The sequence below is a fragment of the Maniola hyperantus genome, chromosome 10, assembly GCF_902806685.2.
Source record: "Maniola hyperantus chromosome 10, iAphHyp1.2, whole genome shotgun sequence".
Taxonomy (NCBI): Eukaryota; Metazoa; Arthropoda; class Insecta; order Lepidoptera; family Nymphalidae; genus Maniola; species Maniola hyperantus.
This window is the reverse complement of record NC_048545.1, coordinates 8,040,635-8,064,934: the sequence shown is the minus strand read 5'-3', so window position 1 is coordinate 8,064,934 and position 24,300 is coordinate 8,040,635. Positions and strand designations below refer to the sequence as shown.

Genomic DNA, 24,300 nt, shown 5'->3' with positions numbered 1-24,300 from the left:
AAGAGCGAGCGAAGCGAGCTCGGGACTTGGGGCACTCCGACTCCTTCGTGGGTTATTTCTTTTTTTACCACCCAGAAAAAAGGAGCCCCGCGTGCGCGGGGCTCCGTCGACGGGCCCCGGTCGCCGAGAAGAGACCACCACTATGGTGGGGGGTCTCTTTCCTCCCCCCCCGCTCCCACCATCAAGAGCGAGCGAAGCGAGCTCGGGACTTGGGGCACTCCGACTCGGAAAGGTTAGGTTAGAAGGGGATGGCGGGGTCTGTAAGACCCCGCCATCCCCTTCGTGGGTTATTTCTTTTTTTACCACCCAGAAAAAAGGAGCCCCATGATATTATTGCTGCGTTGCATAGGGGTTTGCATATGTATGCAAAACAGACTTTTTGTGTGTTTTTTGTTAATTAGTTATTTTATCAAATAATAAATTTATCATCAATTATTTTGTAAAATCGCGAATTTGAAAAACAAATTATTTGGTGAAATAATAAATTTTTAAATGATATTTTAACATTCAGCAAATTTGGAAAGTTAAACATTTGTGAATAGAATATTTGTCAAATGATCTTTTGTAAAATGATATGTTTGCGGTATACGACGTTTGTGATTTGATTAGTTTTTCAAAAGTTTTTGGTGAACTGATAATTTGTCATACGTTTTTTGTCATTCATTAGTGAACCATATTTTATTTGTCTAAACTGTATTACTTTAGATTTTGTGTAGAGCTGAATTAGCATAATAAACTCATTTTCTACACTAATTGATATTATAAAGAAATAAAGCTTGCAGGTGGGGGTAATCTCCCGAAATAATGATTCGATTCTGAAAATTCTTTCACTGATAGATAGCAACATTATCCGTGAGGGATAGGCTCTAAAACTAGCTTTTGTCAGCTAATTCTTTTCAATCATTTGAAGGATTAGTTGTTCGTGTATGTCGAGCCAATATGTACTAACAATATTTGTGTGCTCTTTCCTGATAGATGTGTACCGCCTGGAATGCTCATCCGGCGCGCGTGTTTCCTGCCACTACTACTGCAGCTATGTAATTTTGAAGGAAGAGTTAATCGGCCAATTCCTAAGCAAGCGCAAACCAATACAGACTTGATTATTGCTTTTTATCAGGAGTAATTTCATCATGAATTGAAATATACAGTTTCAATCATAAACCAATGGCCGTTTATATCACAGGGGTAGGACAAAGAGTCAAAGAATCTATTTTTAGTTATATTTTTTGGTTACTATAGATGGACATAAAGCATCGCAAAAATTTTTTTAAACTGTTTGGGAGGAGGAAAGCTCTCAGGTACTCGTAGCTGACTCGTAGTTTTTTCTGACTTAATCGACAATTATTTATCATTCAACCCAGCGACCTACTTCGACCAATTTACAAAGCCTTATAAAATACATATTAAAACCTCTCAAAGCAGCATACTTATCTTTCAGTGAAAACCGAGTGAAAGTCAATAGAGTTCTGAGATTTAAAATGTTGGATAGAAGCAGGCGTTACTTTGCGAACGTCCGTAGTGTACAAGGAAAAACAAGCTTAATTTAAATACGCATAATATTATGCTGCACGTTGTGACTTATCATAGACTCGCTTATGCTCGCGACTTCGTCGGCGTGGACTACATAAATTTCAAACCCCTATTTCCCCCCCTTAGGCGTTGAATTTTCAAAAATCCTTTCTTAGCGGATGCCTACGTCATAATAGCTATCTGCATGCCAAATTTCAGCCCGATCCGTCTAGTAGTTTGAGCTGTGCGTTGAGAGATCAGTCAGTCAGTCAGTCAGTCACCTTTTCCTTATATATATTTAGATTTGACTGCTTTGGAAGAGTTTATTGTTCCTAGTGTTCTGAAATTTACGCATACAGATCGGCGAAGACTTTTTGTTATAGTACACAAAACACTTACCCTTAGTCCGGCCAAATACGCCGGGCCACTCGGCGTGACTCGGGAGATGAAGATACCATCGTCATCACCGATATAAGGTGTGGAGCCCCGGCCTCCCGCTATGCTCAGCCCGAGCCCGCCCGCCGCGCGAGCTATCCGCACCTCGATACATCGCTGATCGTTCACTATTCGTACCTCGCTGTCCGCCCGTTCCGAGACTGATTCGCCTGTGAATAAAAAGTAACGTTTTAGGGTTCCGCACCTCAAATGTAAAAAAGGAACCCTTATAGGATCACTTCGTTGTCTGTCTGTCTGTCGTGTCGTGTCAAGAAGAAAACCTATAGGGTACTTCCCGTTGGCCCAGAATCATATGAGGTAGGTCTTATAGCACAAGTAAAAGAAGAAAAAAAAGAAAAACCGTATACCGTGAATTTGTGGTTACATCACAAAAGAAAATTTAGAATGTGTTCACGAAAAAATAATTCACTAAATCACATTGGCGCAGTCCGTCATTAACTTAAATTATAGGTATACCTTGTACAATGGTATGGAACCCTTCGTGTGCGAATTCGACTCGCACTTGATTTCTTTTTTATTGATAAATAATCCAGCACGACGACGTTTTTTGCTCCGGACGTAATTGATAAATCCGGATGTAATTTATTTATTATACGGGCCTATCCAACAGGGTGAGCTACTTTTTAATAGCCGAATTATTGAACGTGGAGACGAAAAATAAGAATGTCTTTTATGTTCGTCGATATAGCTCTTTGTGTCGCTATTGATAAACTTCAAAGCTATTTATCTAAAAGAAACATTATGATTGCGTTTTAATCTATTATTATAATATCGACTGTATCTGAGCTGAATATTTTTATAGCTGTGACCATTGCAAATTGTTTATTGTTAAGCAGTGATGTTGTTAAGTGAAAGTTACATATAATTCGAAATACAAATTCCAAATGACTGACTAAGCTGCGCATCCTGTAGGTACTAATAAAAAAGAGTCGTAATGGAAAAATAGCCGTGATAGTGGTTAAGACGTCGACTTCTTATTCGGGACTCCGTTCGATCCCGGACACGCCCCTTTACTTTAACAGTGAAAGAAACCATCGTGACCTGCATGCCTGAGAGTTCTTCATAACTCATTCGAAGAGGAGACCCGTACTTAGTAGTGAGCTGGCGATGGGTTGATGATGATGAATGGAAAAATATTATGGATATTGTATAGGTACTTAATTCATTTTTACAAATAAGACCCAAGTAATGCATTAATTTATGCATTGTTGACATCTGAGAGGTAGTTAAAAATACGTGAGTAGAATTAAAAATTGTAATTAAGATTGAACATGATGAATAATCATAATCTGATAATCGTGATAATGGTCTTAACATAATTATATAAATTAACACTAACAGGTAAAGTATCTTATAATAAAAAATTGTATGAGATAAAAACGGCCAAGTGCGCGTTAGACTTGCGCACCAAGGGTCCGTAATTTGAAATTTCATATGATTACTACTTAACCTTGTGACGGCACTTTAAGATATCGACCTCTTTTGCTATCAAAAAAAATAAAAAAAAATCATTTTACAATAAGGTTGATTATAAGAATGACGGATAGATGGACTGAGCGTTTCTACAATACTTGCGGTTCCTATGTAAATTCCCACGATGCGTTGTGCTCTGTCATAGAATTTTACGATGCGTCGCACCGCAAGTAGCTATTGTGAAAGGGACCTGGGTTACTTTTTTACCATTTTGGTACGGAACCCTGAAACTGTAAAGTCCATCAAGGCGCCTATAATTACCAGAGGCATCTCTGTTATTATCGTCAACTGTCCCAAGAAAATTAGTTTTCTAACGATAGAATGATTGACGTGACCGCATAACTTATGAGAAAAGCCTTTACCGCTGCACTATTTATGTTATTCATAAAAAGTAATATGCAGCACTCAAGTGCGCTGTTATGCACACTTGAGAGAAACCGCCATAATTAAAAAACAAGGTTAAACCTCCAGCTAATTGACTGTAAGCGTAGTAAAGAGTCCGCTACGGGAGTAATTGGCATTCCCTTGACAATAATGAACAATGCATCCAGCGATATAGAGCATATTTGCAAGGTCGCTAGAATGCCGCTTGAGGATCACGAACTTAAAATATAACAGTCACGAACGAAGCGTGTGTCCTTTTCAACTTTTGAAATACTTTAGATCGCCCTTTAAATTCCTGATGAAGTTAGATGCAGTGCGTTGAAGATAAACAATTGATCATAACATCATAATCATCGTGATAGAGCTGAGTTTAAAGTTAGGAAAGTTAAGACGTTACATTAACATTAAGCTGTAAGGTAAATCACTGCTTAGACCAGGGCTAGGTTTTGTAACAGGTATTTACGGTGCACATTCAAATTACAATCGTGATTTCTCTTTCTCAAAATTTCAATGCAGACGGTGCTGAATTGAATAATAAACGAGCGTTTTGCCTTTCTTGGAGTTCGCACGACAATCAGTACGACAAGATAAATGAACCGAGCGCAGTGAAATCATGATCCAGAATCGTCGCGTCCGCATCCTGAGCGTACTACAATGGCCAATCAGTCGCGATAGTACTTTCACCCCTCCCATAACCTAAATGAAATTACAACGCTTCTATTGTATCCCAGAAACAAGTCGTGATACTTAACAGAGGGATTCGTGACTATGATTTATCAGCTGGTAAACTTATTTCATTGGGAAATGCTCTTTCCAAGGAATGATGGTAATTTAAGTAGAGTCGTAATGTAATAGACAGGTGAAAGTCGACAGAATTATTCCATTTATCGTTCATACAACAATGACAAATTGCAAATCGCTTTATCGGAATGTAATAGTAGTATACTGATGGACAATTGAGGAATTTGAAAGAAAGGAAAGCGGAGATACATAAGTGCTTCGATTTGAAAAACGGTTCCGTGCATAATGTAGGTATAAATCATTGTTGACACATTTCTTCCTTCTCTGAATTAGCGTAGCCTGCAGCAATTTGTGACACAAGATAAACTAAACCAGACTACTCCTCTTAAAAAACGCTGAAAGAAGTACTTATATGAAAACTAGCTTATGCTCGCGACTTCGACCGCGTGGACTACACAAACTTCAAACACCTATTTCGGCCCCTTGGGGCTGAGTTTTCAAAAATCCTTTCTTAGCGGATGCCTACGTCATAATAGCTATCTGGATGCCAAATTTCAGCCCGATTCGTCCAGTAGTTTGAGCTGTGCGTTGAGAGATCAGTCAGACACCTTTTCCTTTTATATATTTAAGAAGAGGAAGAAGAATAGAAGATAATTTCGATCGCTTAGTATATTTTAACACCTATTAAACCTACTATATTAATTATTCTTACAAATTCTCTTTCATTTGACATCCCACTCAATACGATACAAAAAAAAATACAGATACCCCCACATTTTTGGATGTAACATCCGTAGGCGCTACGGTGGCACACACATACACTGCTAAAAATCATAACTTTGGCTTTCTCCTCTTCCTTTTGGCTTTTGCCGTAGTCGGATAAAAACTATTACTTAGGTATTTTAAATTTAAAGTTTTTTATTTTACTTAAGAATGTTCGGCAGGTGCACTAACTGTGCGAGTATACCTACCTTCATTATTATGTACATAATTTGGATGACATTCTTTGCCTTGGCAACATTCAGTTACGAAGAACATCTCTAGACTCTAATGCTGTAATTGTTATAACTAGTAGTAGTAGGTCATTTGCCTGTTATTGCCCTTTTATTATTTAATCCGAATTGTGAAGTCAACGGTGAACAGGTTCTGCGTATAGCCTACAGGTATTAAGTGATGTCTAGGAATTAGTTGCGGAGGACTACAAGGCGCTTTCTGGAAATAGGTTTATATGCAGCATCTTGGTGACAAAGTTATATTGGTACGGTTTCCTAAAGCTATAATAAATTCCTAGTAATATAATGTGATTTTTTTGTACAAATAGCGAGCAAAAGATCAGGCGGGTCACCTGATGTTAAGTGATTACCGCCAGCCATGAACATTTACAGCACCAGAGGAACTGCCGATTCGATGCCAGCCTTTCAGGAATTTGTTGGTCCGCCCCTTGAATAACCCCATATAGTAATCTAGCCATGTTGTGATATACCTACCCAACACCGCCATTTAGGGTGTTTTACTTTCCTACAGAAATATTATGCCGCTTCGCCACAATTGTCTACCGTCTAATGCCTAATCTAAGACAACTAACTGCAACCAGTTTAAAGCAATCTTATCACAAAACAATAGATACAATAAAATAATAGAATGTTATCAGTATAATCGGTTCATTATAATGGCTTCATTTAGATGAAATCAATACGAACAACAAAACAAATCAATACCAATTATTATTTAATAAATTGTTTTATTTCGATTACATGTCTTGATAATAACGAACAATCAAAACAAAAAATGGTTTCTTAACTACTGCTTACACTAACAAAAAACTAAACATAGATGAAACAATTGACTGACTGGGTTGATTTGTATTTTGGATGGCTGTAACCTAGTATACCTAGTAACTGTCGCCAGGTTAATATTTTTTTCCAATTTTTAGGGTTCCGTACCTCAAAAGGAAAACGGAACCCTTATACGATCACTTTGTTGTCTGTCTGTCTGTCTGTCTGTCTGTCTGTCCGTCTGTCTGTCAAGAAACCTACAGGGTACTTCCCGTTGACCTAGAATCATGAAATTTGGCAGGTAGGTAGATCTTATAGCTGACATTTGGGGAAAAATCTGAAAACCGTGAATTTAGAGTTAGATAAATCACACAAAAAAAATTAATTGTGGTCATGAACTAATAATTAGTATTTTCAACTTTCGAAGTGAGTGCCTATATCAAGTGGGGTATCATATGAAAGGTCTTCACCTGTACATTCTAAAACAGATTTTTATGCATCATAGTTTTTGAATTATCGTGCAAAATGTCGAAAAATTACGACTGTAGTACGGAACCCTCAACTGACTCGCACTTGGCCGGTTTTTTTACTGTTACTGAAATAAACAAGTGTGACAGACAGGCGGACTTAGGCGCATTTTCATTCTTTCATTACATTGATACATAGTGACGATGGTAAGGTAAACCCTCGCCAGCAGCAGCGGCTACGTCTTAAGAAACGCCAGATCGTTTGTAATAAACCTATAGTACGCGACAGGTTAAAATGGCAATCGGAGAGGGAACGCTCCGCACACCCGCAAAGCCCAGCGCTAACCCGGTGCGGGCGAGCGCGGGTGACGTGCGGGTGTGCGGGGCGTCCCCCCGCTTCATACCCCGATTGCTACCTCAACCTGAAGTAAATGACCATAGTTCCAATTTCCTGAAATCAGAACATAATATTGTCAAGTCATTTTTTACTTCAAACCAATAGGCTACTTGACTCATATCTAATTTCGTCCAATAAATGATTATTTATTATAGTATTTTGCTTAAGACAACGAATATATCAATAACAATTATTAAAAACGCAGGATGGATATATAAATCCAATTTTAAAAAATACAGTTTTTATTTTTATTTGAAACGCAGAAAACGCTGTCAGCCATGATGTGACGTCATTAAATATGTAAACAAAGAAATGTCATCCCTATGTCACGCGGGGACTAACGTAGTATCCATAAATATAAAATTTAAAGTCCTGACTAACTTATATATCAACGCACAGTCTAAACATCTAAACAGCTGGTCCTAGATACTTGAAATTTGGTGGGCGTGTTCTTTGTAGGTAAAGAGAAGGTATCCACTAGGAAAGGATTTTATGAAATTCCACCCCTGAGTGGGTTAAATGGGGGTTTGAAATTTATGAAGTCCACGCGGGCGAAGTCACGAGCATAAGCTAGTTTTTATATATTTCTAAAAACTCATAGTAAACGTAAAAAAATATCGTTTTCTCTTTATAAATTGAATAAGTTATTAAGTAAGACTTACAACAAAGTGATCTTTGCAAAAATAAATTTGGGTTGAAGTCGTTAGTCATATAGGATCCCTTTAAGCAAGTCTTCGCGTGTTACGTATATTTATTTCACTGGGCACTCTAATCCACAACTTTCCTGTGGTCTTTATCGATGCGTTTTTTACATTTTCGGATGATACAATAACGATAATTACTATATTTTTCATGTAAACTAGTATAGAAGTCATGTTTATTAAACTTTGGGAGGTTATGCTGTTCTTTACAAATGCATGACGTCAGAGCACAGATAATCTATCGGCCAAACATGGCCGACAGTGTTTTCACCTGTCTAAGAAAAATATATTTTTAAATTAAAATTTTACGGTTTTTAGGGCGCAAAAAAATATAGTGTTAATTTTTTTGATCTAATAGGACAAATAGTAACCATTTAAGACCTACTTAAAAAAAGTGTCAACTAGCCTATTAATTTACGTTCATAGACTTATCTGATAGTTATTTATTTATTTATTGTAAATACTGTACCATTTGCTTCTATTTGTTTATTAGTTTAGAATTTTAGGTATGCGTTCACCTATAATTAGCTTATCATTATGTCTAAGAACTTCGTATTTTTTAATATTGTATTTGATGTAGACGATAAAGCAAATTATTGAAAAAAACACCTGTCGCGGACTTTACATACCGCCCTTGTATCACAATGTACTATTACGTTATTTAATTGAACTTTAGAAAATTAATTTTTAAAAAAAGCGCAACGAACAACTTGGCCGAATATATCTCATTTTTTATCCAGGTACTGATCAAATTCTCTCAAAGACCTTTTGGCTCTCATTTATTATTGTTGCCACCATATTGAATTGCGCAGTTACAAGTAGGTACTACTTGTTACGTGTAAAGAATAATATGTAAAATTTCAATATAGTAGCGCGTTCATACTAACGACTTAACACTTACGTACACATCAAGGTTTGTTTATTCGTCTGAACACGGTATATGGGTACGGTTTACAGTTTACACAAAAGGCTATAAGCATTGCCTATTTTAAAACGTAAAGTTTAGGGACGAAAATAAACTATGTTTACATTTTTTTACATGACAGAATATTATTAACGTAGAATGACATCATTGAAATTGGCAATAGGTACCTACTCGCTTGTTGAAACAGGCTTTTGGAAATTCGTGTGATGCATACATATAATAATAATACAACTGCAAACAGGTCCTCGAATTTAAATAAACTGGAATCAGAGACAGAACTATCAAAGGCGTGATTTTTTCATGGATAGATGAAGACTTGGACATAGGCTACGGGTTCCCAAGAGATTTTAAAATTTTAAATTCAGCAGACGGAGCCGTGGGCATCAGCTAGTTAGTTATATTTTTAGAAAAGGAGTTTTAAAAGTAGGAGGAAACATGTTTTTTATTTTTTATTCAGATACAAGCTAGCCCTTGACTGCAATCTCACCTAGTGGTAAGTGATGATGCAGTCTAAGATGGAAGCGGGCTAATCTGGAAGGAGTTTTATTAAACCCATACCCTAGGTGGTAACTAACCACAGCCGAAGCCAGACCAGAAATTTAGAAATTATAAAATTCCAAACCCCTGCCGGGAATCGAACCCGGGACATTGAAAAACCGAAGTTCAACGTAGTCATCTTCTTCTTCTTCGCTCTGGGCTGGTTTCCGCACTTAAACGTTTCAGTCTGTTGTGCGTGCATTGCCCCTCCCCGCCGAAGTCTTCACTCCAGCCATCCAAGCTCGCTTTGTAAACGTAAAAACGTAGTCATATCGTTAGTGATCGATAAATCGATGAGTGACAAAAGGATATCAAATTACATCTACAGGTACACGGATAACTGTTGCCTAAGGTCTCACCTCACCTCACCCAAAGATGACCGCATCGCAAACAACTACCACAGTTTCACCTTCAACTAAAACAACACGTTTATTCTCGGTGCCCATAAAGCGTATTACGTATGGCCTATTGAATAAAAGCTGCAGACCATATAATTTTATTGAGTGTTGCCACAATAATCATAATAACTCATTTTTGTGGGCGTTTGTTTTGATGCATTTCTTACACTACAGTGAGGCGTGAGCAACTATATTTTTCATAGAAGGCAAAATGCAGGCAAGGCGCGAAAATACAAGCAATACTTTTTATGGGAGAATAAAGAGGAAGGTTGGCTGTATTTTATAAGGCCAAAGAGAGTGTCAAGGACAAAACGAAGGTTGAAACAGCTACACCGAAATGAGTGCAACTCTAAAATATTAACTCATCTAAACTCAACTCCGAACATGGAAACTGACCCTTAAACGTATTTAAATGGACGAGGTTATTGAAGTCATAATATTCATGCACTGGCACCACGGTGTGAAACCAAAAGTGGATTACTTGCGCGATGCAAATTAAGGCAAAATTTCATACAAGTTTGTATACATTATACATACCTACTTGCATATTATAACATGCAATGAAAGTTTAATTAAGATTGTACACAGAGATAATAGTAATAAAACGATGTGTGTTTAATGCAGAGCTTTTACTGGAGTGAAACCTTTATAGTTCGCAATTTTTTTGTACAACATTATACTGTGCATAAAAAGGTGGATATTATGCAAATTAAAATTCTTTCCCACTCTTTAAGTCATGCGAAAATGATGGTTAGCGTTATACGAAAGAATGAGAACGCATATTCTGTAGGAGTACATGACTATGACAGGTATTATAGGATTATACAATAGAAGTCATGGTAGTACCGTTGATTGAAAAAGTTTTTCTTATAAGAATATACTACGGTCACGAGCGCATTGATCAGTAAACAAAATTAAAAAACCGGCCAAGTGCGAGTCAGGCTCGCACAATGAGGGTTCCGTACTACAGTCGTATTTTTTCCACATTTTGCACGACAATTCAAAAACTATGATGCATAAAAATAAATAAAAATCTGTTTTAGAATGCACAAGTGAAGCCCTTTCATATGATACCCCACTTGATATATCTAGTTATCTTACTTTGAATATTGAAAATACTAATTATTAGTTCATGACCACAATTTTTTTTTTGTGTGATCAAACCCTAAATTCACGGTTATCAAATTTTTGCCCTAAAGCCAGCTATAAAACCCACCTACCTGCCAAATTTCATGATTCTAGGTCAACGGGAAGTACCCTGTAGGTTTCTTGACAGACAGACAACAAAGTGATCCTATAAGGGTTCCGTTTTTCCTTTTGAGGTACGGAACCCTAAAAATGATGGACAATAAGGAAATGTTAATAAAACTTCCTATTGTCAAACCTAGTAATTCATAATAAGGTAAATCTAGTAATTCATAATAAAATAATGCTAACTAGCTGATGCCCGCGACTTCATCCGCATGGAATTAGGTTTTTTAAAAATCCCGTGGTAACTCTTTGATTTTCCGGGATAAAAAGCCTATGTCACTCTCCAGGTCTTTATCTATACCCATGCAAAAAAACACGTCAATCCGTTGCACCGTTGCGACGTGATTGAAGGACAAACCAACAAAGAAACACACTTTCGCATTTATAATAAGGGCACTGATATAATTTTAATTTTATACTAATTGAAAACATACATATTTGTAATTTGCACAGCAAAATCATGTACTTACGTTTCTTCCTCCTTATAACACCCATAATTCCACTTTAAACCGGGACTTATTTCCTGAAAAGGGCTGTTACTTGCGTAGCCAGACCGACGCAAGCTCGCAATAAACAAAGGCTAATATCGCTTGTCAATCAATAAGGTGCAGTAGCCTATACTTCCTAACGCATTCCATATTGGTCATGTGTAGAAAGGAACTACATAATAAAGTTTTAATTACCGAATGTGAATAATATATTTGTATTTATTATTTAAATATTAGTAAATAATGGTCAAAACAAACACAAAACCGGCGAAGTCGGTAAGGACGCGTGCGTGCGCGCTGCCCGGGGCGCATGCGTTGACGGAATGCGCACTGCACTGCGAGATGTAGAGGCTGTGGCGCCAACGCTGGCGCCTAGGGCTGCCATATGATCAAGTTACAGAATTCAGATGATGTTCGTTTCGTATGTACCTTATTACGAGTTGTATTAAGAGACAGTTACTAAAGTTTCGCTACATAATAATTTAATAAGCAGAACAAAATATTATTTATTAATATTACTTTATTTTATTTAAAACTAGCTAACACCCGCGATGTCCTCTGCGCGGATACATGTTTTTAAAAATCTCGTGGGAACGCTTGATTTTTAAAAATAGCCTTTCTCCAGATCTTAAACTATATCCATGCAAAAATCACGATGATCCGTTGCTCCGTTGTGGCATGATTCAAGGATGAACTAACAAACCAATAAACCACCAGACAAACACACTTTCGCATTTATAATTGGGTAGTGATTATAATTGTTAAAATTAATCAAACTTTTCTTGTAAATTGTTGTATGACTAATGGATGTCCATGAGACCATGACTTGGCTATTTCAATTAGATTAAGTATTTATTTATTTAAAATACAGAATAGGAAGGTCACTATTTGCAGGTTCCGCCAGGAGAATCAAGGTTCAGGTTTAGCATCCCTATTAGCGCCCACGACCTCAACGTCAGATTAAAAATAGAAAGCCAAGCCTGGTGCAACCAGCTCCTTTTTATTTTTTACCCTTATATCATCTACGCCATTACGCTGCGCGGGATTGATCATATAGATAAGAATAGAACCTATACTTTCATTTTCCATGCGGATTACGCTTACCGTCTTTAAATTAAAATTTCAATAGCAATAACGTCATTATTTGATGCAATCAATGATAGTAAATTGTATTAGTGAACTATTTCCAATTAGATACATCCAATTTATTTTTGAATCAGGCAGGTGGACGCCGATCTGTGCTACTGGTATTAATCTGTACCTTCTAAAACAATCTTCGGTACCGGTTTCTCTTCGGATGACATTGACATGATATATGACTGCAGGAAGTCTAATCTCAGAAATAATCATATTATAGACAGACCAAGTGAACGGATACACTTCTCCGTTTTAATAATATGCATGTTAAAATTCTCTCAGCGCTCCGTTATTTAAAGAAAAAAAATCTGGAAAATGAAAGTAAAACGGATGAACCGTTCAATCTCGGTGACCAGACTAAGTGTTTATTACTTAATTAAAATTATTGTAATGAACTAAAATGCAACCAAGTTTACGAATTTAACATAAGTAAAAATTTTCACTATTGTCGCCATGTTTTACTTTTCAGATTAAATTATTTAGCTATATTTAGATTCTAGTAGAAACAAGTGTAAATTAAAAATATAAATCACCCCCGACAGGTCAAGGTTATCAAAATATTGCATTGTGGTCAAGATCGAGTCTATGACACAAGTGCAAGTAATACAAATGTCAATAGAATGACTGAGATCCCTACACCGGCTGAGAAAACAGCTAATAATCCTCTGAACTGATTAACATATTTTCAGAGAAGTGTTATAAACACCTGCACCCCTCTGATTGTGTCGGGGGTTTAAAATTAATATAGCATTTATTATTAAACTAGCTTATGCTCGCGACTTCGTCCGCGTGGACTACAAATATTTCAAACCCCTATTTCACCCCCTTAGGAGTTGAATTTTCAAAAATCCTTTCTTAGCGGATGCCTACGTCATAATAGCTATCTGCATGCTAAATTTCAGCCCGATCCGTCCAGTAGTTTGAGCTGTGCGTTGATAGATCAGTCAGTCATTCAGTCAGTCAGTCAGTCAGTCACCTTTTCCTTTTATATATATAGATAAATAAAAAATACAAAAAAAATATGATTCTAAATATGTAACAAGTTTGCAGAGTTATATGCCTTAAGATTTCCTCTCCTCGTTCAATCACGCTGATTAAGCTAATGTCGGAGATAATGTTAAGTCGCCGTCTAACAAGTGGTTGCCAGCAATTTTCTGTAGGCAGAATAGAAATTAGAAACCATGATCCAAGCCTGCCGGGATATTACTTTCAGCTAACAGCTGTTTACAAGACAGGAGCTTTAAGCTTTCCATTTGCAAACCTGTAACCCTTCACACTGCCTTTAAATAAAAATTGCTTGCTCGAGCTTTCTTAACGTTTAGATAATTGAAAAACCTATTATGCTAATAATAAACCTATTACGTTAAAATGAAATAATGTAAGAAAGTCAAAACCAAATACAGTGTATAGCGTTTTATTGCGTTATAAATTTATAAACCAAATACTCTATATAGCGTTTTATTGCGTTATAAAGAGTTTTCGTTAAACGGAGATTAAAAGAAAATAGTATAATTTTACGAATAAGTGGTTAGCAATAATACGATAGTGATAAATGTTTTAAAGAGTTTTTAGTTAAATAGAAGTTCACAATATAGAGTACACACTGTATGTAGTTCTCGATCTGCCATCCATCATCATCATGATCAACCCATCGTCGGCTCACTACAGACCACGGGTCTCCTCCCAGAGTGAGAAGGGTTTGGGTTTGGCAAGGGATCCGCACATGGCTAGCGTGGTAGATACTTACCACGCTAGCCATGTGCGGATTGGTAGACTTCACATACCCTTGAGAACATTATGGAGAACTCTCAGGCAGGTTCAGGCAGGTTTCCTCACAATATTTTCCTTCACCGTTAAAGCAAGTGATATTTAATTACTTAAAACGCCCATAACTCCGAAAAGTTAGAGGAGCCCGGGATCGAACCCCTGACCTCCGCTTTAGAAGGCGGACGTCCTAACCACTAGGCTATCACAGCCATCACACCTGCCATCCATACTAATATTATAAATGCAAAAGTGTGTCTGTCAGTCTGCTAGCTTTCCACGGCCCATCTGTTTAACCCATTTTGACGAGATTCGGTACAGGATAGCTTGCATACCAGGGACGGACATAGGCTACTTTTATCCCCGAAAATTAAATATTTCCCACGGGATTTTAAATGCCTAACTTCATGTTCCAAAGTTGCGCATAAAATCTATCTGGTACAGAGATAGCTTGGATCCCAGGGACGGACAAAGGCTACTTTTTATCGTAGAAAGATCAAAGAGTCGCCATGAGATTTTTAAAAACCTAAACCCACGCGGACGAAGTTGCGGGCATCTTCAATGTATATTATTAAAATTTCAAATGGAATTCGTTCAGCATAAGCAAATAAGAAAAAGCTGTTATACCCCTTTTCCTCTGATATTCTAATTGGCCGATCAAAGCCCATAATAGATAAAGGTTTCTAATTAATATATGGAAGGATGTCAATTAGATACGGCACGCGAGGCGTATTATAATAAATTCCAAAACTCCGTTCCATAACAATATTAACGGAGTCTTAGCTCTGGGGGATATTGCGTTCCGTGGGGCTTAAGAAAGTAAAACAATGGTGCTAATTCGGTTGCATACGAAATTCTAAGCTCCAGTTGCATCGCAGGCGGTTAAGTTACGTTAAAGTTAGCGTTAAACTTTGACCACCAATAAAAAGCAAAGTGCATTCAGCCATACTTTCATGATTAAAGTTAAACATAAAATGGTTCAAAGCTGACAAACCTCAAGTCAGTTGTGCAAGCAACCCATTTTATTTTTACTGACGGTAAAATTTTAACTGTAACCATAACGAAACCGTATAGGTATATATAATCCATCTATTTATTGATCATCAGCTAGTAACTCATAATGCAACATTGTACTCCATATATTATTTCGTATGTCGATCAGATACTGAAAAACGTACGTTACCTTTCCAATACGATTTAATCGCTTTGCACATTTTAGCTTTACGAATACTGTAGTCTTTTATTTTGCAGTTCACATAACGGTTGTGATGATGTAGATTCCGAAGAATTTCGCACAAAGGAGGATAATATCTGTGTTGTAGGTGGACGTGACGCCAAAACCGTAAACTAAGCTTTTTTATTGCGACTATACGACAGTCTCGAACATAAACAATTTTTTACCGTAGAATTAGATACGGATGATGTTTCGAAAGTAAGAGAGGAAACTGATCCAAAGCTTGTTTAAACGAAAAAAGTTAACGATCAACTTTTGGCTTAAACTGATTAGTTTTTAACGAAATATCTTAAATTTTAAATTTATAGAGAAAACTTTTAAGTGATTCTAAATTCGTTTGCATAACAAAAGATTATTTATCATCGACTTCTAACTAGGAATTGAAGAAACATAAGTTTTATGTTTCCTAAACGCTATCTAGAATTTCATCCCTGTTCAATGACCTGAAGGTAAGTTAGCCTTCTATGTAATTGATCATATTCATCGAATATCTAATAGTTGATGCGCTTCAATAACTCATTTCACAGGTTCACTTTCGAGATCCACGACCGCAGTGCGGATTCTAACCGCAATGTACGTCGCTCTACGGTCAGTTGATTAACTCTACCATATTAATGCGGTTACTGCCAACCGACATAATAGTAGAATGGGAGAAACTGGAGCTATAGGGCGAAGGATTATTACCACGAGATTGATTTAGATAGACGGAATAAATTAGAAGAGAAAGGTGTACTATTCAGACACAAAAGGCAAGGTGAATGTGTCTATTCAGATTATTTCCTACAGATAAAATGCCGATGCGCAAATGATAAATATTCCAGATAAGCAGACACGACAGTAAGATATATCATAGGCGATTTAGAACATACGGAAACTTTAAGTGTAATAATTCTAATATTATTATAGACCTCGGATATAAAAAAAGATCATCTAGGAAAAAAAACCGGCCAAGTTCGAGTCAGACTAGCGCACCGAGGGTTCCGTACTCGGGTAATTTTTTTTCGACATTTTGCACGATAAATCAAAAATATAATGTATAAAAATATGTTTTAGAAATTAGAATGTACAGGTAAAGCCCTTTCATATGATACTCCACTTGGTATAGTAATCTTACTTTGAAAATTGAAAATAGTAATTATTTGATCATGAACACATTTTAATTTTATTCTTTTTGTGATTTAACAACAAATTCACGGTTTTTGGATGTATTCCTTTACTTGTATTATAAGACCAACCTACTTGCCAAATTTCATGATGCTAGGTCAACGGGAAGTACCCTATAGGTTTTCTTGATAGACACGACAGATGGACAGACAGACACACAGAACGAAGTGATCCTATAAGGGTTCCTTTTTTCCTTTTGAAGTAACCCTAAAAACATTTTGAGGGGAAGCGTTTTGATTTAAAACATAATTATAGTTCAGCAAAGTCTACAAAATGGTATTCCACTTCCGATACCACGGATAGAAAATAAGATCGTCTACCGTGTTAAAGAGTAAAAACAAACCTATTGAAAAAAGTGTTTTGATCTAAGACATAATTACAGTGCAGCAAACGATGTGTTTATACACCATCGTAAGTGCTTCTTCCAAATTACGCTTTACGACATTAATTTATCGTTTCGAAAGTAATACCTAGCAATTTGTGCTCATGTCACATGATTGACAGGGCTCTTAATGTGGGCAATAGAAACATTTTTGTCTGAAGCTTAATCGCTCGTGACTGGCAATAACCCGCTATTATATTCTCATAGAAGTACACTGATTCTTTAAACGGTTTGTATAAGCTTTGTTTAGAGAAATGTGAATGCAGCATTAGTCTCACGAACTGTTTGTTACGTGTGTGATGACCTTTTCGATGTAGATATCCGAAGGCAAATATGTACCTGACTTGAAATTAAAACAAAATATATAAACTGGCTTATGCCCGCGACTTCGTCTGCGTGGACTTACGGACAACATACGGGTTCAATTTTCAAGAATCCTTTCTTAGCGGATGACTGTCATAATAGCTATCTGTATGCCGGATTTTAGCCCGATCCGTCCAGTAGTTTGAGTGCGTTAATAGATCAGTCAGTCAGTCACCTTTTCCTTTTATATAGACTTTTATTTAGACTAGCTTATACTCGCGATTTCGTCTGCGTGGACTACATAAATTTCAAACCCCTATTTTACCCATTTAGGGGTTGAATTTTCAAAGACCTTTTTTTAATGGATGTTTATGTTATAATAACCTATCTCCATGCCAAATTTCACCCCGATCCGTTCTGTAGTTTGAGTTGTGCGTTGATAGATCAGTCAGTCAATCACCTTTTATACATTTAATATATTTAGATTATTTCGAACGGTTCTGATCGTGTTCGTCTGCTTTTCTATCGGGCATCTGCGCACGAACTTCGCGGAAAGTACCTACTTTACTTTAAAGCTCATCGATTACATTTATTATTTCCTGGCGAACTGGACAGCTTCTACGGATACAGCGCCCGTACTTTCTATCTGATAAAGGCTACTAACGAAACAATATTGTAGAACGGAAAAGGTTACCTTTGCAGCTCTTCCATTGCATAAGCTCGCCGCTGATTAGATCTTACATAATGTTTGTTATCAAAAATTGCCACTTTGAATGTTACGGTTTACACAAAAAAATGCAATTTATAATTTTACTTTAATTTATAATCTTAGACAGGCTAATGATTTATTTATTTAGTTGTGTAAATATGTTGCAACTAGTTTTTGCCCGCGATTTAGATAATATAGGTATATACTTAAATATTTAATTTATAGTCGAAAGCACTCCGGGGTACTGTAGCTATAGCTATCAGTGACATAATTTTCAGAAAAGGATCATTAGTTCCGAAGATTGCCCCGTACGTACTATTATATATTCTGTGCCCATACAAACACTCAAAAACTAACTTTTACTTCTTTATAATACTTACAGCCGCACTCAGAGTCGCTAATCGTTCCTTAAGATTGAGTTAAACGAGACAGATTTATGTGAGAGATATAGCTCTGTGTCGTTTTAACTAAACTTAAGTAACGATTAAGCGATTCTGAGTACGGCTGTAAGTGCCGATTTTACCAAAGTCGAGTGACGTTTAATCGAGGAATAAATTGGGCGTAATGACAGCTTTTATACTGAAAACCTGCCAAAATGTCAAATTTATTCTCGGATAAGACTCACGTTGGTGAAATCGGCAATAAGCAATATAAAAGTATAGATTTACAATATTTGTGTTATATTTTACTAAACACTTAAACTTATTTATCGACTCAGATTTATTTAATCCATTTTATGGAAATAATGTTTTAGTCGAAACTAAATATCGATTTTTGTCGTTGACCTTCACCGACCAGTATGTAAATCTTTATGCATATGGCAGATACTTCGCTGACGGTAACACTTATCCGTTGTACAAAATAACGGCACACCTATTCCAGATTAGCTACTTGAATTCCAATAAAACATGGTCAGTTACATAAATGTTTACTCAAATATTTAGAATTGAATAAATTACGGCATAAGGAAGGAACAAAATGGATATATAGACGAAATTAATAACAATCCTATCTGTAATCAGTTGTTAGATTACTTAGCAACCTTGTTATTTGTTAAAAATTGTATGGTCTTTTTCGATAATACGTTAACTAACTTATCGACTGATTACGGATAAATTGATTATATTAATTTCGACCGTTAGTCAATCATTATGTTATTCGGTTATAGTACAAACATGCAAATCAAACATTTATAGAGATGGCAATGACAACAAAGGAAGGAAATTACCAGAAACGTAAATAAATGCTGAACTTGACCTCAGGAAGACGTGCACAGAACAGGCCTTACTTGCTTTGAAGGTGAACTCCATAATCGAGCACATGATACCGCGGACTACTGACTTTGTAACAGCCATTGTAGCACAAAATTTAAATATCGTATCCACTGTGAAGAGAAATTTCGTACTTGGCTATGTAATGGGGAGGCTTATAAAGGACTGTGAGGACTCGCACCTGACGCCCGTGCGGCTTATTAGAACGCACCAATGACTCGGGGAGAGTGGTGCTATTGTTGTCCGTCTCTCGGGAGGGTTGACGCGTTCTCGTCCTAAATATCCACACACGCATGAATATGGTCAAGAAATTACGAGAACAAACTCAATAAAATACTGTGCCCATACAACTTAAGGGTGTAAGCAGAACGCTGGCAAAAACGAAGACAGGTGAAAGTACTGATGATTACTGATACTGCGAAAAAATATATAAAAAATCCTATATTTTGTAAAAGTTCACGATATATTGCAAATAAAACATCTGACTGACGCTAGAGGTCAACGTTGCCTTCATTGCCACGTCGTAAGTGGGGCGTTGACCAGAGTTTTGCACGCTATACATTGCGGGTTTGAAAAATACCAAATCACTAAAACTATAAAATGAGGCAAATAGTTATTGGTATTGGGTTGTGTTTAGGTAGTATAACAATTACGCTAAGTTTTTGCTAGCGTTCTGGTTACACCCTGGATATAACTAAACGAGCAAAATGAAATCCATAATAATCCAAATGCGAAAGTGTGTCTGTCTGTCTGTCTGTCTGCTAGCTCTTCACCGTCCATCCGTTTAACTGATTTCGACGAAACTTTGTACAGAGATACTCGTAGCTTGCATCTCGGCTACAGTTTATCTCGGAAAAAAGTTCTCTTGGAATTTTTAAAGGCCCGTCCAATAAACCGAAATTTAGTAAGTACAGAGATTGCTTCCCGCAGACGAACATATTTTTCATCCCGGAAAATCGAAGAGTTCTCACGGGATTTTAAAAACCCAAATTCACGCGGACGAAGTCACGGCTCCTCGTGATTAGATTATTATTATATCACCTAGTAGTTAAATTAAGAAAATTGGAATTATGCATGACGTTCAACAATCTCTAGAGTAAGTAAAAGTAACTACATCAAGATTAACATTAAAACATTTAGTTATAGGTAAGCTATTTTTTAGGGTTCCGTAACTCAAAAGGAAAAAGGAACCGTTAGGCTTATAGGATCACTTTGTTGTCTGTCTGTCCGTCTGCCCGTCGTGTCTGTCAAGAAAATCTATAAGGTACTTCCCGTTTACCAAAATCACCAATTTTGGCAAGTAGGTAGGTCTTATACCAAGTACCTAAAGGAAAAATCCGAAAAACGTGAATTTGTGATTACATCACAAAAAAACGTTTTCACGAAAAAAATAATTAACTAAATCACATATAGATGGCGCAGTCCGTCATTAACTTGCAAATTTTATTATATACTTTTTTGAGATTTCTTGTACGATGGTGCGGAACCCTTCGTGTGTGAGTCCGACTGGCATTTGACCGGTTTTTAGTATGCATTCGAATAGCACTTGCCATAAAAACAACTGCTCGTGAAGCACGACTTTGACATACATTTTATCACAATGCTATGCATAATACGCATTGATATAAAACTTGAATGATATGAATAGATGGATACGATATCCAACGGCAGCTGAAAGTAGAAATTTGTAGGATATAACTAATATACTGCAGGTCGGTATCGATAGTTTCTATTCAAAACAGCTTTCTCAGTTGAATTTCTCTTTAAATGCCAGATAGAATACTTACAATATCATCCCTACTTGTATTTATTGTTATCTCACTTTATATTAAAATACTTAATTTAAATTTAAATTCAGTTTCTTAATAGCTATATTAATAAAATAAATTTCCCTACATCTCCGTCAATAATATGTCTATTAATAAACTAAGTTTCAATTTAACATCAAATTAATAGCTATATTACTTAATAAACATTTCAATTTAAATTCCATATTCGTACCGATATATCATAAATCAAAAATTTATAGGTGCTAAGTTAAAATAACGTACCATAATCATGAATAACAGGATCGTTCTCAGAAATGCGTACTTTCTTTGGGAATCTTGGTAATGTATAGTGAATAGGATTTTGTACATTTCCATCTCGGTTCAGTGGTGCAGTACGAGGCAGAGTACCATATATTTGACTGGCTGGGTCAACATATACTAATTGATAGCCAGCTTGGGGCGGATACTGCGAAGTTTGTATTAGTGGCTGTGTATATTGTATGTATGAGTTGGGTTGAGGGTTCCTATCTCGTATATCATATCCGTTGTTTTGTTGTTGCTCATATTGATTGAAAGGTCTGTCTCGTATGCCGTATCTGTTGTTACTTTGTGGTTGTTCGTACTGATCTAAAGCTTGCAGACTTTGTGCAGGATATTCATATTGATCGGGTCGCCTTCTATATTTGTCCAGTATATCAAAAGCCCTATTCTGTGGCACAGCGAAACGATTCGTGGCAAATATTTCATTCACTGGCAAGGTAGAGCTGCTGTTACTTAAATTACTGCGGTTGCTTCTTGTGCTGCTTCGTAGACCATTTCGACTTAATGAACCATCGCCACGTACACTTAACTTTAGTTCTAGTCTCTTGTCTTTCATATTGTCTTTCTTTCACTATTTGCAACACTTTTTAAACACTTCTTCTTGATGAATTGATACGGTGTTCAATTCGAAGGTATAATAAATTATATTATGTACTGGAATTAGAAACGGATAGCGAATGTGCAACAATTAATTTTAGATTACGATACCCTATTACAATGTTACATACCCGGTAAAGAAAGTATGATAGATTTACAATGATCTACATGAATGATGACTAATGACTGTTGTTACATTAGTAAATGACCACCAGCATGAGAACAAGCTCGCCGTTGTCAGAGTTAATTGAGGTTAAAAGTTTATTCGGAACATCAACTTGCTCTCAAACAAAGGTACTGTCAATTTGCATGGCGGGTGGGACGTCTAAACAAATGAGAACAATAAAATTTGACAAGAGAAAATTCAGCAATATTAATTTGTGGAAACAATTTCAATACTCGATATGACAGCGAGATTCCATAATGACTTGTGGGAATAATTTCTCTTAAGTTTCAATAAAACAAACAGGTGTGCTACCTATGTACAAACTCTATAATGAAGTTACTTATACAGGCTAGATTCACAAGCAAGCATTTATTTCATCCCTGGATAGTCACTGAGTATGCAATTGTATTCATTTTGGAGTCACTAATGACAACACACAATATTATGCAGGTTAATTCTGAAAAAATTCTGAATTTCTTTTTACTAGTCGAAAACTTAACACCAAAACTTAAAAACTTGTAACATTGATGCGATCTAAGCAAGAGATTCTTAGCCACTACACGAAGTGGCCTCAGGCGAATCGTTATTATTAAAAGCGATAAGATAACGTCAGTTCAATAACATGTGTTATGCAGGTTTGATACAAGTAAATGAATGAGGTACGTTTACCTACTCATTGATAAATTGAGCAAAAAAGCTTTTTTGATTTTACTACATTAAACCTTTACTTATATTTCCATGCACAACAGTCTATTAAATCTTTAGTACTTTCATGAAATTACTGGTTATCTACTACTATTCCCTACCTGTTTTAGATCGCGGTTATATCAATGATTTCATTGCAAATCGTTATTGACAATAATAGAGTGGTGTAGGTACTTTATAGAGAATTGCACAGAGAAAATAGGGTTCAGAGCAACAAAACTTAGTTATTTGTGGGAAAGTAACTACCATTAATTTTTGTATACCATACTACTATAGTATACAATTAAACATAAATATGGCAATAAATGCATTCAAGTAGGAGTTATGTGGCTGGAAGATAGAGAAAGTAGTATGCGCTTCAATCAATTACACGTTGTGTAAAGCAACAATTGAAAAGTAAAGTACATCACGACTTTCAAGTGTCATGTAGGAACACAATAACTACATGGTTATATGCAAATATCACATGCGAGTCACATGATGTAGTTACAAGCAAGGACAATAACTCAACAATAACTAATCTTGACCTTCAAAACAACGTTCAAGTAAGTAAATGATACGTTTCGAACAAACGGACCAATATTAAACGTATCAATGATATGTTAGTTTTAGGAAACGATGATTTATAATCCTGATAAAAATACAGAGCGAACCAAAGTATGTTCCTCATATTATCGTGACTCACTCTGTCATAATTTATTATTAAATCGATATCTTAGTTTCATTGCGATTAATAAAGATTTAACGTTGTTTATCAATGCACTTTTTCTCAATATTTTTGCAGCACATTCACTAATATTCACTTCTGCATTATTAAGTTACTGAAATCCGGAACACTTTTATTTTTAACACGTAACTGGAATAAAACAAAGGAAACGAGAAACAAAACAAGATCGCCCGCCTCCACAACACAGTAGGGATTAAATTCGAGCATAGATAATGAATTTCTAGTGCATAGTTTTACGCGCGTTACGCTATGTGAGCGCACAAATAAATTGCTCAGAATTCTGCTGAAATTAGGCGCAAACACGGCACAGGTGGTCGAAATACTGGGCACACAGGTTGCAAAATGGCATGTCGAGTGCGCCAGATAAGCTGATAAGTAACACACTTGGATGGCACAACGATACCGATTATACGACCGACACAAATATTATACAGCGATATCTGAATTTTTTGAGGTAGGCGTATGTTCTTGGCTTAGATGCAACGAGTGAATTATCAAGGTCATTTATTTTAGATGTTTGTTGTTTTTTTTTTCATTTTATATGAATTG

At 36.3% G+C, this 24,300-nt stretch overlaps 1 protein-coding gene across 24 annotated transcripts in view; it reads right to left on the bottom strand.

The window, feature by feature from the left end:
- scrib (scribble planar cell polarity protein) overlaps positions 1-24,300 on the bottom strand; it is a 117,736-nt gene that overhangs the window by 30,566 nt on the left and 62,870 nt on the right. For all 24 annotated transcript variants that reach the window (XM_069501612.1, XM_069501615.1, XM_069501619.1 and 21 more), the window contains one exon: positions 1,909-2,114. In XM_069501612.1, the coding sequence (XP_069357713.1) occupies positions 1,909-2,114 (206 nt within the window). The remainder of the gene's footprint in view (positions 1-1,908; positions 2,115-24,300) is intronic.